This window comes from Cyprinus carpio, unplaced genomic scaffold (genome assembly GCF_018340385.1).
Source record: "Cyprinus carpio isolate SPL01 unplaced genomic scaffold, ASM1834038v1 S000006657, whole genome shotgun sequence".
NCBI lineage: Eukaryota > Metazoa > Chordata > Actinopteri > Cypriniformes > Cyprinidae > Cyprinus > Cyprinus carpio.
Window position 1 is genome coordinate 55,369 of NW_024879281.1, and position 16,501 is coordinate 71,869.

Here is a 16,501-nt window from a genome sequence, read left to right on the forward strand (position 1 = left end):
ATTTGTCTCTGTTTTGCAGGGTTACTATGATGGCACAGTCTTTCATCGCGTGGTGGCCAGAATTCATCGTTCAAGGAGGAAGATCCCACAGGCACTGGGTGACGGGCGAGGGAGTCCCATCTACGGTTTTTAAAGTTGGTCTTGGACTTTTGTGAAGAATTGGTGTATTTAGAAAGATTAAGACAAGGTAGTATAAGAAATTGTGCTGGAAAGCATTGTAAAGGTTACTGTTTTTAACAACATGTTTGGGTTTCATCAATGCAGGCATGAATTTCACATGAGGTTTGGTTGCTATGGCAAACGCAGGACCTCATGATGATGGGAGCCAGTTCTTCTTCACTCTTGGACGGGCCGATGAAATCTCAACAACAAACACACCTTTTTGGAAAGGTGATGTTTCACAAAATGTTTAAGGTTTATGACTTTTTAAGGGGTAGTTTTACCGAAAAAATGGTTTTAGGACTTTTTTTTTTTTAATAGGATGCATTTAAATTGATCAGGAGTCAAGAGCTTTATGATGTTTACAAAAACGATTTCTATTTAAATGAATGCTCTTCTTTTCAATTTTCTGTTCATCGAAGAATCCTGAAAAAGAAAAAAGAAATGCATCACAGTTTCCAGAAAAATATTAAGCAGCACAACTGTCTGCGATGCTGCTAATAATAATAATAATAATAATAAAGGTGAATGATTTATCATGTGACCCTGGAGACTGGAGTAATGATGCTGAAAATTCAGCATTGCATCACAGGAATAAATTACATTTTACAATATATTACAATAGAAAACCGTTATTTTAGATTGTAATTATATTTCACAAAATTACTGTATGTTTGTTCAAATACTTGCAGCTTTGGTGAACACACAAGACTTTTTTTTGACTAAATTTTGGGTGAACTGTTCCTATAAGTCTTGCTCATTTATCCAGTCATGTTTCTGAATATATGTTACTGATTTGATTTCTTATTTTTCTTTGTTTCTTTGATTTCCATTGTTTGTGTGTTGTGCTTTGGCTGCAGGTCACAGGAGATACGGTGTATAACATTCTCCGGCTCGCAGAGGTGGAGTGTGACAGAGATGAACGGCCGCTCAACACACACAAGATTAGATCCACAGAGGTTTGTTCAGTCCCCTCATGCATTGGCTTGAAATTTTATTGACCTTTATTTTTATATGGAGTCGTTGGTTTTGTGGCAGGTCGTACCTTCTCCCTTTGATGACATCATTCCACGTGAAATTAAAGTTAAAAAAGAGAAAAACAAAGAAGAAGGGAAGAAATCACAGTCCAAAGCAACAAAGTATGGCACACTTACACTCTTAAACTTTTATGAATTTCTTTCATTTATGTAGAGACCAGCATTAAAGACAACATGATACAATCAGTCACAATGCATTTCATGTCTATGAAGTGATGTATGCAAACTTTTTGAAATGAATTATCCCTGTTGCCCAACGCAAAGATATTTTCACTATTTCTGTGGTTATTATGAAAAAAAAAAGTCTTGTCTTTAAGCTTTTTCTAATCAGTGACTTAGAATACTGAAGTGAATTTAGCCTCAGTTAATTTTATGATTCCAGAAGTTTCAAGAACTGTATATCCTTAAATAAAAAATAAACAAAAAAACAAAAAAACCAACTAAAAGCAATATTACATTCAGTTTTTTATTATTATTATTAGACTATTGTAGTATGTATTAAAATTATAAATTTGCTTTTATTTTATTTTTTTGCAATTTTAGTTCTTCAACTTTAGCGACATGTCAAATTTTTTTTTACGTTTATGTTTTTGTCTAATGTACAGTACAGACCAAAAGTTTGGAAACATTACTATTTTTAATGTTTTTGAAAGAAGTTTCTTCTGCTCATCAGCCTGCAGTTATTTGATTAAAAAATACAGATAAAAAACTTTAATAAAAAAAAAATATATTATTACAATTTAAAATGAATATGATGAATAAAAAGTAAAAAAAAAAAAAAAAAAAAGAAGAAGCTATGTTTTTAAACTATAATATTTTGTAATGAATGTCATATATCACATGATACTTGGTCAGTAATTATGTTTTCTTTCTTTTTAAATAAATCAATACTTTTTAGGTTCAGCAAGGATGTGTTAAATAGTGATAACAAGTGATAAGTTACAAAATCGACTACTATGATAGAATATATAGTATTAGAATTTTTATTTTTATTTTGAATAAAATGCAGTTCTTTTTACACTACTGTTTAGTCATTTGCAAATATATTAGACAGCAGAACTGTTTCCAACACTCATGAGCAAATAAATCGAGAATGATTAGCAATGATTTTTCAAAAACTGATCATGTGACAGACTGTATGTTTACAATGTGACCATGACGGCTTAGAGTAATTGATGGGCTGAAAATTCAGCTTTGGCTCACAGGAATAAAATTTTTTTTTTTTCAGTATATTCAAATAGAAAACTATTATTTTAAGTTGTAATAATATTTCACAATATTACTGTTTTTTTCTGTATTTTTGATCAAATAAATGCAGGCTTGATGAGCAGAAGATCAGCCTTCTTTTCAAAAACAATAAAAATGTAATATGATTCCAAACTTTTGGTCTGTACTGTATAGTTTTTATGTCATCTCATAAAAGTAGCTAGCTCGTTTTCCAGTCGTTGACAGGTCAGGAAAAAACCTTCACCTGAATAATTCCCCTTTCGCTTGTAATGTCTTTGTTAGGAGGCATAAGGCAGATGTTATGTATCAATTTATTTTTGGTTTTTCTGTCCGTATTTAAAGGAGACCTGATTGCATGGCAGTGATTATTTTTTTTTGAAGAGGTACGTAGTCGCTTTACGATTTGTGTTTCATTCCGGTGATTGTCGGAAGATATCATACTGCAACGCAGTCGTGCACATAGTATGCAGGTGATGAATCAGAGAGAGAGAGGATCCGAGAGAACATCTCACAGAAACTAAAGAGAGACAAGACGGATGAGCAGAAGACCAATCCAGACACAGTGAAGAAGACCTCCCGCAGGTATTGCCGCTGAATTCCCTTCTGATGAAGTCATTTCCTCTGCACATAATCTATAACATGCAGTTGTGGGAGTTATTATGTTAATGTATATTGTATCATATTTAAAATGCAATCACTTAGGGCAGGATTTTGGACCAATGTGATTTTGAGTTACTTAATTACAAACTGACAAGGTATAGGATAAAGTATAAGCCTGTGCCACAAATCTCTGTGGTGAGCCTAAACTAAATGATTTCCCTGGTTTACTTTTTTCGCCCAATCTTGCTCCTGAATTGTTTAAAATTGTTTTAGCTTTTTCCGACACAAACATTAAGCAAGCGGGATCGAGGTGTGTGTTCAGAGTGCTAGAAACTTCTAGACAGAGTGTTGTTGCAGCAAAGGCAGGGAGCTGAACTCTGGCAGGATGTTGGGTTCATCTCCTGTGGATCGAGCAGTTTAAAGTGGTGTCCAGCAGGGAAAGGGGGGTGCAACTGCTGCTCTGCTGAAGTTCAGACAACATTTTCTCTTCAGGGTTTTGGATGAGTTCCCTTTGGCATGATGTGTCACAAACTGTTTTTATGTGTTCTTTGTGTTTCCCTGAAGTGTGCTGCAACCTTATATTTTTGCCTGTTCCAAGTTAATATGACAGCTTTAAGTAATCTAGCCCTTTTTGGTATCTCTGGTTTTTTAATGACTTAAACTCTTATTGATATTTTATAAGGTTATTGTTTCTATATGGCCAGTTAATAAGAACCTGATTGGTTGATACAACACGGTCCTTTAAAAAAACAACTAATTTTTTCACACCACCTGCTATGAAATGATCTTTGTCTGGGTCAGCTTTGTGTCTCGCAACCTGAAGGAGAGACGTCTGGTTGTAATTAATTGTGAAAATATTAGACAGTTTGATACTTTAGTGATATTATGAGTGACCTCAGTGTAGTGTTTTTCTAGATATGGATTTTCATGCTTTTTTTTTTAACCAAATTAACTTAATTTATAAGCTGAAAAAATTATTTCCATCATGTGAAGTGAAACACTGATGTTTGTAAGAAACTAATTTATCATCAAGGTGTTTTTTTTTTTACTTCAAACAGTTACTGAAATGGTCCATAATCCATAATTTTACTTCCTCCAGTGAAAAAGTCATCTCATCTGAATCAGGAGAGAAATATGCACAGATCAAGCACAGTTTAGGAAGCGTTATTATGGATTTTATCCATACTCAGTGGTTTAATGTTAAAGACCTTGAGACACATTTCTTAAGGTTTATGTATTTTTATCTTGACACATCATCTTAACCCCAAGCACTGAATAAAAGAGACATGATCAGTGCGGTAAAAAAGTTGACCTTGAACTTAAAAAAAAAAACACAATGCCAACCTTTAACAATCATCTTGTTTAGTTAACTCAACAAAAAACTGACAGCTTAAATACTTTGTGTTCTTCTAATGAGTAACAAGCAGTCTGTTGAATTTTTAGAAATATTGTCAAGGCAATTAAAAACTTTTGCAATTCAAGTATCAACAAAGACTCACCCTCTCAAAACCACACTTTACCCTGGTAGACAAATATATGAAATCCAACAGTTTCAGTGATATGCACATATTCCTCAACACACAAATAACAAAGAGGATTCTCCAACAACACAAATAAACAAAAGGGGCGATGATCAACAAATTTTAATTCAGTAAATTTATGAACTCTTAAAATATGAAAACTATCTTAGTTAGTCATTCTCTCTTAATTTGTTTTAGTAAATAGAAGAAGTTGCTTTGGTGTTTTAAAGAAAAAAATAAATTAAAAAGAGAAACTACCTTGTAGCAGGTTTTATCTGTGGTTAATGGCTAGTTTTCTAGTACTGGGTAACCATGAAATTACATTTCCAGGGTAAATCATGGCTTAAAAACCAAGGGGAACATAAAGCCCACAATAACAGTTGAAAAAAACACAGTTTACTGATCTCTGCGTGGAAACCTGACCCTCTGGTTTACTGATTTCTCACTATTAACAAACCATAACTATGATTTTTGCTTCAATAAATTCCTAATTTGCTGCTTATTAATAGTTAGTAAGGTAGTTGTTAAGTTTAGGTATTGGGCAGGATTAGGGATGTATAATAAAGCACATATTCTTCATGACCGTATAAGTACTAATAAACAGCCAATATGTTAATTATAGGCATGTTAATAAGCAACTAGTTAATAGTGACAATCGGTCTCTATACTTAAGTTTTACCAAGCTGTTGTTTTGAGTATGAAAGTGTGAAGCAGCACAACTGTTTTCAACATTGATAATAATCAGAAATGTTTCTTGATCAGTAAATCAGCATATTAGAATGATTTCTGAAGGATCATGTGACACTGAAGACTGGAGTAATGATGCTGAAAATACAACTTTACATCACAGGAATAAATTTGATTTTAGATTATGTTCACATAGAAATTATTTATTTTAAATTGTCATAACATTTCACAATATTTGTTCAGTAACAGTTTAGAATAGGGAACACTTATTCATTATTAACTACGACTTTTCCTTCAATAAATTCCTAATTTGCTGCTATTTAATAGTTAGTAAGGTCGTTAAGTTTAGGTATTATTAAGGATTAAGAATAAAGAATAAATAATTAATAAATTAGTAAAAAAAAACCAATAAAATTCTAATAAATTAGTAATATGCATGCTAATAAGCAACTATAAGAGACCAAAAAATAAAGTGTTACCATTTGTTCACAGTAATTGTTTTTACTGTATTTTTGATCAATAAATGACCCCCCCCCCCCCAACCTTTTGATCGGTAATATACAATTTCATATATTCCTAATGAATATCTAACACTAATAAATAAATAAAAAAAATCTGTGATATCAGCCACTAACCAATATGGTACTGATATGTTGTGAATAACTATATAAAATACACTTAGTTAAGCTTCTTAAGATTAGTGAAATAAAAGACTTTTGAAAAGGAGAAAGCACTTCCCATATCTTTTGTTGTTGAAAATGAAGGCTGCACATTCGAAACTGACCATAACTTGGCGCTTTTCACTTAGTAATACAGCTAATGCTAAAAAATGTTCGTCTCTGGTAAATTATGCATCAATATCAAAGTTACATGCCAAAATGTACTACTTTAGATAAAGGGTTTGTTTAAATCCCTGACCGTGAACAAATCTCAAAGTATCAATGTCACCGAAACTCTCAGAAATGCCTTATTTTTATGGGAAATTATAGATTTACATGCTTTTGCGCATCAAGCAAAAACTAAACAAAACTACTTGAGCAAAGATTGTATCGTCTCATCTTTAAAACTCATTTTTCAACCCCTGTCTCACATCAGACTCATTGTCACAGTCGCATCTCTTTCTCTTTCATGTGATCCTTCAAATCAGCGTGTGACCTTTGAAAACGGGGGGGTTAAAGGATTCATAACCTCACCACTGACTGAGGCGCTCCTCCTCACAAACCCGCTTCTCTGGAAGCACACCTGCCTTATCTCACCATCGGCCGTTATGTGTCTGGATAATTTTCCGAGCATAATAACCATGCCCTTTTCTTTTTCTATGTAATGAAGTAATGACCAAACCCACCGAGGTCTTTGCCGCTTTGATTGACAGGAAGCAAAATGCAGAAAGACTAGTATATTAAACACAAGCATGGTGTTTGGCTACAAGAACTGTAACCCAACACAGTGGTTTTTCTTGGCTCGCAATCAAAGAGTTGGCTGGTAGGTAGAGTGTTGGTGCAAGACAAAGAGAGCATTGTTGCAGCCCAGAGCTCTTTCTCACTCAGGCTTACAGGAGCTTATAGGTGAAGGGAGACGCTTTGGTTGCCAGTCACCTGGAAGGAAGCACAGGCTGTAGGATGGATCTGATGTTGCTTGGAATAAGTCTAGGAGGCACTAGCTAAAATCTAGCTCTTCTGGATCCATGTCTACTGCTTAAGATAGGATTCATATCCTGGTTGGCTTTCTGTGCTTTTTGGTTAAGTTCAGCTGGGTTTTTTTGGGGGGCTACAATCACACTGTATTCTTTATATGGAAATTAATGTGATCTTTGTTGTCCACCAAAAGATATAAACACTTATCATTGTCCGTATCGTTAGCTTTGAGGTGGCATTAATGAATAAAACAGCATGCTGATGGGAGTCCCGGCATCACCACACAGTGCAGATGGTAGCCACACTTACACTAAACCTGACAGGGCATAACTAAGAATACAAAGTGCTTCCATATGGCTCTTGGATATAGCCATACGCTCTTAATATTTTAATTTAAACCGGAGTGATATACCACAGCCACAATTCAAGAGAGAAAACTATAAATCCTTGGGCAAAAGAATAGGCAAACACGCACCTGGCACTTTCTTAGCAACGTTATCTAGACAACATGTAATAAAATAATCCTTGCATACATTTCAATAAAAACAGTATTATTATTATTTTTACTTAAAGTATAATAAAAAAGACATATTTCAATAAACGTAACCTATAATTATTTATTTATAATAATAATTAAATGTTTAAAAAAACTAAATTACATGTATTTTAATAAACTATCTCTTTAAAATGCAATTAAATATATTAGTACTGTGTAACGACAGTATATAATTAAATTAATGATTCTTATTCCATATGAATTAAAATAAAATATCAAAATAAATATATGAAATTTAAAAATATAAAATAAAATGTACCACTTTACATTAAGGAACACATTCACTATTAACAAAGAATTTTCCCTCAATAAAATCTTGCTGCTTATTAATAGTTAGTAAGATAGTTGTTTAAATTTAGGTATGGGGTCGGGATTAAGGAATCTAAAATCTGATCGTGGGCATTAATATGCTTAATATGCTAGTTAATAGTGACAATAGGTTCTTAAAATAAAGTGTTACGTGTTTACCAAAGAAATTATTTTTTTTTATTAATTTTTTTTTTAATATTTCAATAAACATTATTTTTATGTATTTTAAATGTTGTGTTTTGGCGTGTGTGGTGTGTGTGTGTAATATATATAGTTTTTTTTACATACTATATAAACACTTCCTACAGATACTTTTAAGGTGATTTTAAACATGTGATTCTCTCTGTTGATGTTGGAGCCGAAGCAAATCTAAGGAAGCCAAGCAAGTCAGATATTGAAAAAGCTTTTTCCCTCATGTTAAAGTTTGTCCAGACAGGGTTCCCAGCATCCATTAGCTGAAAGACTCAGAATTACTGTCTCATCAAGAGCCCCTTGGCTTTGCATTAAGTCTCCTGTCCTTGTGGCCTCTGATCTGTACCAGTGAAGTGCAAGAGGGCAACAGTAACGTGGATTTGCAGCCATCTGAATTATTGGATAATCTAAAGTGGACTCCTGTCATTATCTGCCTTTTGAGACAATGGAAATGTCTCTTTCAAGAGAGTCCAAAAAGCAATTACGCGCCCAAAGACAATTTCTGTTTGGGTGCAGTGTCACGTTTTCTAATTGACCGCTCCTGTCAGTTTGTCGTCCATCATAATCCGATGCTCTATCAGCCTCTCAGGGAAAGGTCACCCGGATCAGTAAAGCACAGTCCCTATTTGTGTGGAACCCAAAAGGGATCATCTAATTCTTGGCAGCTGTGCCACAGATCTGCAGGTTCATGGATCTCCAGCCCGCTGTAGCATTTGTGCCCTGTATGGGGCAGTCTGACAGAGCGAATCAAGACTACAGCATGTGAAGATCTTTTGACGTTCAGCCGAGCAGAGCTAAGAAATAACGTGAGCATCTCTGTAGTTTGGTTCACTGTTGTAAATGAACAAGCCAAAAAATACCCATGCTGTTATTACTGAAGTGTTTATATGATATATTTTCCTTGACCTTTATAAGATTAAAATATCTTGATATCCTAATGAAATTATCTGAAATAGCATTTATTGAACTAAGCTGGAAAACCAATGAATTCTTGACAATTTTCTACCTCTACATGAATATATCAAAACATGACCAAACACATTTGCACATCAGTGAGTTCAAAAAATGTGCCCCTTGTATCTGAGCACCCAGAAGAACTAACAATAATGTGCTGGAAAGTTTGCCAGATCTCATGCCGTTTCGGTGTGGTTAGCACCTACAGCTCTGCATTTTTTTTTTGAAGAATCCCAATGAATCTGCCAGTTTTTTGATAATTTCAGTCCTGATCTTACCACTTTGGATGCCACATTTCAGAGTTCTTTTATATATTTGTAACGTTATAATGTAGGTTTTCCAAAGAAGACTTTTTTTTTTTTTGGAAGTTTTGTCTTTTTTGTGATTAAATCACAGTTGTGTGATGCAGTTAAAATGATATGTTTTATCACACCAAACCAAAAAATTTGTGTACTTAAGTAATTTTCTGTTCATCTGCGGAAAAAATGTAGCAACCTACAAAAATACACCTAATAGGATTAGAGAGACATTTTTTAGTCTGGAGCCTAAGTAGTCATAATGTATTATGTTCACTCCTCAAAAGGTATGTCATTGCCTTGTAGGAGATTATAGAGTTCCACTGACAAAATACTAAACTGTCTTTTCTCTCATATTATTAGCAAAACGATCAGTTTATGCAGCATAGCGAGTTGTATTCTAATTAAGTGTGTTTTGGAATCTCAGATGTCTACTAATGAACTGTAATTTCACGTCCAGCAAGTACTCGACATGTTTGCTAACTTTACTTGTGGTGATGCACACATTCTTGCGGTTTGGAGCTTTAGTCATGATAAAATTAGTTAATTTGTGAGCAAGCGAGTGGTTGAAGGATGCTGTTATATGCAGCCTCTGTATTATGGTTACAATTTGTGCACTCTGCCGCTTATGTCATGTGTTTAGCCACCCCTTGACTCATCAACTCCATCATTTAATATTTATTAGGGAACTCTCAGTTATTCAAATATTCAGTCTCTTTATATACTTAGACTTCGCATTTGAGTCAGAAGGAGACCTGGAAAACTATTAATCTTAACCATCCTCCTTGAAAACATGATATTGTATGATTATTATACACCGACACTGCTTTAACAATCTGCTTCAGACCTTGGAGACATTTGCCCTCGCCAAGCAACACTGAGATTTATATGCTTGATTATAAAAGTCCAAATCAGTACGAGTGGAACTCAAGGAACTGGTATTTCCACTCCTGCAAAATGCAAGGAGCCACTCTGCCATCCGTTTTAGAAAAACAGATCTCCTGCTCACAAAACGTTCTTTTGGACACAACCGCGGGCTGGTGGAGGGGCGAGGGTTAAATGTTTAAGTCTCGATTCATGAGAAAGATTGGTTGGTGGCCAGTCACTTTTTGTGCTTTCTTTATGAAAAGTAAATCATCCAGAGCTCCCCGGGTTTCGCTTATTTGAATTGTCTGAATGAGCGACAGTCGCTGGCTGGTCTGGAGAGCCGTGAGAGATGACAGAGTCTTTCCTCTGCTCCTCAGACTTTAAATGTGTGCGTCAGGTCTCGTCCAGCACTTCATCACCAAACCCTCGCTCCTGTCTGATTTGTGAAATGACGGTCTCTTCCCCGCTGGCGGCCTGAGAGGGTTTGGTGAATGCTGTCATTGTGTTGGCTGAGGGGGGATGTCTGTGCCCCCTGGCTGATGAGGCCGCAAGACAGTGGGCACACTTTGGCTCCTCTTCAAAAGCGCTCACTCATTAATAAACTCCTCATAATACCCTCCTCCTTTTATCACAAGGACACTTGTATCACACTGTTCTTTTCTTTCTTGAGTTAACAAAATGTCTTTTTATCTCGGCACTGCTGTCTATCAAGGGCATATCTCACAGCTCTGCTATTTTAACAGGCCCATCACACTTCAGCGCAGTGCTTTTTATTAATAGCTTTGCTATTTCAGACAAATTGCCTAATTTTATAAATGTCCAGGATCACAATTACTTTAAATCTGTTTATAGAAATGGCTTTCTACAGATGGTTTGGCTGCTGTTTTGTGTATTTTACTCCATTCTGTACTTTGGGACTACTTGATTTTTTTTTTTTTTTGTACTTGTAGGTTGAAGACATTTTCTTAATGCACAAATGAAATATTTTCAGTTTCCCTGGTAGTTTTCTTGAGCATAAATTCAGGTTGCTGACTTAGACCTGAAAGATACTTACACAAGTATGCGAACGTAAGCGCTTCTGTGCAAATGCTTCTAGTTATGCAAGCTCAATTTCACAGCGCATTGTTTCACCATGGCAGAGCAAACAGTTTTTGAAGGTTATAGTTCACCCAAAAATGAAATTCTGTCATAATTACTAACTGTCATGTTGTTCCAAAAAAAAAAAAATTGTGTCCAAAACACAAAAGTATTTTTGTAGCTTTATTAAAATTCAAGTTGAAGGACTGCCGTCATCTTATGGACTATTTAGTTCGGTTAAAATAAGTTAAAGGGGGTCCAATACGATGTTGTTTTGAAAAGAAGAACATTATTTTATGTATTGGTATGATGCTATGGTGTTAATGCAGTTTAAGGTTCAAAAAACATTATTTTTCCACATACTGTGGTACATTATTGTTGTGCTCTATGCCCCGCCCTTCTGCAAACACGTCGATTTTTACGAAGCCTCATCATTTGGAATGAGGTGTGCTTCCGATTTGCCAGCTATCCAGTGCATTGTGATTGGGCTGAATACCTCAAGCGTGTGATGGAAATGTTATGCCCCCTACTATACTGTGATGCCTTGTCCTGGCACGACGAGAGAAAAAAAAAAAAACCCATTGAAAACCATTACAAACGAGGCATTGTAGCATCCAGTGGGGACATAATTACTGATTATAATGACTTATGCTGTCTTTTTACGTGTTGTGTTTGCATATCATGCCGCATAAACATTTAAAACCATGTTTGTGATCGGAGAAAAAGACAAACAACAAGCGCTACTCTGCACACTGCTCGAAACTCGCCATTGGAGGTCGTCAGTGGCAACTTTTTTTAATATGAAACTGTACTTTTACAGGCTGTGAATCAGAAGCACCAGATTGTCCTTGCAAAGTTGGAACAGCCCCGCTTTATGGAAACAGCCTTTGTGCCACAGACGCATTGTAGGCTACTCTTCCAGGTCAATCAACCATAAAACCATAAAAACCGCTGCACCAACATCTGAATATTTGGGTGAACTGTTCTGGAACAGTGTTGTAAAATACAAACTTCTTAACGTGCATGATTTTCTAGTTGTGTCCTCTTTTGGAAGGGGCCAAACAAAGTAGTTACGCTTTCACAACAAAACACACAGTATTTCATCCATGACATGGCGGCGGCGGCAACAATACTACAGCGAGAATAAAACGTTTACGCCTTTCTTTCTTTGCCGTGAACATTTGGCGGGTGTTATGGCAAATCTTCCCACACAGTGACATAGACCTGTGGGGGCAAGCATGTTTAAAATGAGGAGTTTTAGCGGTGCGTGGACAAGTGTTTATCTTTTATAAAGAATATCTCTTTGGGTTTTGAGACTTTAGTCTTTTGCAACTTAGGGAATCTTATCTATTCACAAAACCAGCTTGTAACACTCCAAAGAGAAGGGTAAACTTGAAATCACATTCATATTGACCCCTTTAAAGTGTCTAATATAATTACTACAAATATAAAGCCTTAGAAGTAGGCAGAAAACCCCTTGTGATTACACTTTGAAACCAAACCGAATGTTTCAAAATCTGTATCTTGAAAGTGAAAAGTATAGTGTGATGATAATGAAATATATCTTCACAAACACAGTCTATAGGGAAAAAACATTGATTATTTAGCGGAATGTGGTGGAGAATGGAACAGGGATACTCAGAGGAATTGGTTGAGCCCTGAGGAGTAAATAAGCAGGTGTTCCTCTCTCTTTGCATTTTTCTCGGCTTTCTCCACTCTTATTGGCACTCTGGCTGAGGGCCCAATTGTGTTGCTGTTGCCTAGGATATGCTTCTCTTGTTTGGTAAATGGTAGCATGTCTAGGCAAGCAAAATTAGATTCACTTAGTTGTTAGGTGTTTCCCCCATATGACCTGCTAATTTCCTGACCAAGGGTCAATGTAGGGTCCTCTAATAGATAAAAACTCTTCATGCTTGTGGAATTGTCACGTAATTCTCTTGTTTCTCTCTTTGCTGAAATTTGTTATTGCTCATTCCAAACACAATGGATCTTAAAGTAAAGTAATAGTTAACACTAAAATGTTTTTTCTCTCTCTGTACAATTAAAATGCATTGGGACCAGCATGGCTTGGCAAATATACAAATTGCAAAATAGCTGTCTATCTGTAGCTTTTTTTCGTCAATACAGACTCAGCACATTGTGGTAAATCTAATCAAACTAGTCGTGCAAGTAATGGCCTGTCAGGCTCAAAAGAAAGAAACCCCACCCATAAAAAACACCTAATTGTGATCCATAGTTGGAAAATGTGCACTGTATTTCCAAATCTTGTGAAGAGCTTTGTGTTGAGAAACAAACACAAAATCAAAGTTGCCCTCCAACCTAGCCAGGTTTGACAGCGGGTTAAGCACCTCAACCGACCGAGAGGACCTGACCTTCACCCTAACTATAAATCTAAAAAATACCATCTATGCAGGAAATGAGATTGTCAGCTTTAAACTAAGACAGAAGGCGCTGTAAATCGTATGTCTACCAGATCCCCAGCAGTGGAATTCTGTTGAGTGTTTCGCTGAAGGTGATGCACTCTTTGTTCAGGTACTGGAGACCTATAGAGGAGAACAAAAAATACCAGTTTCAGTCTGGTGCCACTTTAGTGCTCAAAACAGTGTGGACACCGAGAAGAGAGGTCCTCTGCTAGGTCAACCTTTAAAATCATTCACAATGCCCTACTTTGTCCCCTGAGAACCTAGAAAACTAGGAACCTGGAGGTTGTGGGGGGATCCAAGGTTCAAACAGGAGTAACAGAAGAGAGCTGCCTGGAGAGAATGTGTGTCAGCTAGAGAGGAGCATGATGGATGGAACCAAAAGCAGTCATTGTTTACTGGTTTAAATGGCTCACGTGTTTCGGGCTGGAGGCCCAGACTCTGCAGCTTAACCTGTGTTTTGTAGCCATGTAATAACCTTGGCATCAAAACTAAGCTGTCAAGTCCTATGAAAAAATATTATTATACCCCAATAGAAGAATGCTGTCTTGGGAGCTGCCAGAAGGACTCTGTTCTCTGAAAGGTAGATGTGGGTGGGGGAACTGTTTGCACATGGGAAGCAACTTCCTCTCACTGACTTGCTTGGCAGTTTATCTATGAGGGTTAACTTTACCTCCACCTATGGAAGTGGTGTGTCTGCACCTTGCCTGGGTCGCCTGTTCCTTATCAGCCGTCCTGTGACCCTCTGCCATTTATTGTCTGAATAAGAGCACTGGACTGTGAGTTTTTGTGTGGGGTTTCGAATTAGGTCTGATGTAAGACCAGTATAAAACAGAGATGTTGATTGTCACTTGCGTTAGCTGGGACAGGCAGGATGGTACCTTTTTTACTGCAAGCCTCCATGGAGAGCATGAACCAGATCTTATGATTTTAAACCAACAATCCCCAGGAGCAGCTTGAGGGAAAAAATGCCTTTTGCTCAGTGGCCAAAATGGTAGTTCATTGGTGTGCTCCCCCAGTGGTTTAAAACATGTAAACCAATTGTTATAAATCTGCCGAGGTCGTTTAAAGCAATGGTTTACTCAACCTCATGATAATTTCAAACAACATATGAAGTTCTTCCATGCAACATAAAAGGAGATGTTTTAGCAGAATGTTAATGCTGTGATAGTCTTCAGTTACAAGACATGCAGGAATATTGCCAAGGTTAGTTTGAAAACCCTAGTTTGATTTCCACCACCTTCACCTATTATGGGCCAAATTCATTAAATAAATCTTAAGACTCCAATTTATTCTTAACTTACAGTTTTGTCTTATTTTCTAATTTAAAAATAATATTAAGGTTATTTGTATTTCCAAAAACATGTCTTAAGAATACTCTTATTCTATAAGATTATTCTAAAGGGAAAACTTTTCTTAACCGGGGGACATCAGATGCTATTTTCCACAAGTTGGTATGTTTCTTTTGGGCTCTTCATGAATGTCTATAAGATGATAATGTGGTTAAAATTCCTTAAATGGTCCATGTAAATCATACCCTCTTTACCTTGTCAAAAACTCTGTTCACAGCGACTCGTTTCGGTGCCTGTCTCTTTAAATGATAATGATCTACTGTTCAACACATATACCGGCCCCAAACATGTCCAAACATGTTTTTAATCCCGAAGGTCATATTTAATGAATTTATTTAGGTAGTTACAAAATATTAGCATTACAAACATAACATTAGCAAAACATGTTGACTCACATATTAAATTACTAGGGATGACAAGTACTCTGAAGTGACAAAAATGACTGATGTACAAACAATGATTTGGTCATGATATGCTAAATCCTAAAATCCAGTAACAGCTGTACAAAAACAAGTGAATAGGGATATATATAATAAAAATGGCTGCATGCTTATTATGATTATTAATCTACAGGTAGTGCAATTAAAATGCAATTGAGGTGTTTTTCATTAAACTACTGATCTGCTAGTCTTCGTTAAAAAATAAAAGCACCATACAATCAGACAACAACCACAGCCCATGAGAAGAAAAAAGGCGTTCTCTTCCGAAAATATTTGAGAATTTCTTAAAAATTTTTTTTCAGGAATTTCAATTGAAACATTCTAACAACTGCTTTACATTTTAAACTTAACTGTTCTTAATTTCTTTCTTTAGAATGTTGTTTTTGTTTTTGTTTTTGTTTTTTAAATGCGGAGGCCTCAAGTCAAAAATGTGGGGCCAGATGCTTTCATACTTATTTTTGGAACAGTTCTGTCCAGTCTATATGTAAGTAATAAGGTATGAGGAGGCCATGCTGTATTGTAAATAACCGAAGCGGGGTGCTGCTACCCCTTTAGTAGCGGTACTTATTCACCAATACCGCACGCCTCGAGTGTTATTTTAAACGGTTATCACGCCATACAAATAGTAATGAGAACTTTACGGTATTTAAATTTTATAGTGTTTCTTTTTTTTAAGTAAATTTCATGAAATGCTATCCTTGCGCTAAAAAACTTGTTCCTGACGGCATCAGTTAACGGCAAAGAAAACGTTTCAGTGTAACATGCCTCATATTACGGAGCTCAAAGAAAAAACAGAACAGGAACATTCTTCTCATTCCGCTATATGTCACTGATTTTATTTTTTAACATCAATATGTGAATATTTTCTCACACACCATTATACATCTGCTTATCTCTTAGCATAATAAAAGTGTCTGTTTTCCTGTCTTAAGTTTAAAAAAGGGACCTATTCGCGGCACAGTGCGAGTTTGCAAGCTTCATTACACGCACACATTAACGCATCTTCCCACATTCTTTTGACAGTGGGGAAGGAGCAAACAAACTGTACACAACAGCAGTAGAGGTCACTCAATTACTTCATCAAATAACAATAAAATGGTTAGAATTTTGCTGAATATGTAATTCATGGGGGGACAAGTTTTTGTGGCTGCTATTATTGATTTGTTTATGTGCT

The 16,501-nt window shown here is 35.9% G+C and overlaps 1 protein-coding gene across 1 annotated transcript; it reads left to right on the forward strand.

Annotated features, from left to right (window-relative positions):
* Window positions 1-260: 260 nt before the first annotated feature.
* On the forward strand, window positions 261-3,223 carry LOC109063866 (spliceosome-associated protein CWC27 homolog). The gene is made up of 4 exons (XM_042755237.1): window positions 261-390; window positions 1,020-1,118; window positions 1,198-1,298; window positions 2,887-3,223. Exons 1-4 carry the CDS (start codon window positions 313-315, stop codon window positions 2,942-2,944), a joined length of 336 nt encoding a protein of 111 aa, XP_042611171.1. The 5' UTR covers window positions 261-312; the 3' UTR covers window positions 2,945-3,223.
* The last annotated feature ends 13,278 nt before the right edge of the window (window positions 3,224-16,501 follow it).

Bases quoted from the DNA above. Each gene is read 5' to 3' on its own strand.
- LOC109063866 (XM_042755237.1), top strand. From the start codon at position 313: ATGATGATGGGAGCCAGTTCTTCTTCACTCTTGGACGGGCCGATGAAA. The intron at 391-1,019 runs GTGATGTTTCAC...CTTTGGCTGCAG, and splicing joins AAACACACCTTTTTGGAAAG to GTCACAGGAGATACGGTGTA. The intron at 1,119-1,197 runs GTTTGTTCAGTC...GTTTTGTGGCAG, and splicing joins ACAAGATTAGATCCACAGAG to GTCGTACCTTCTCCCTTTGA.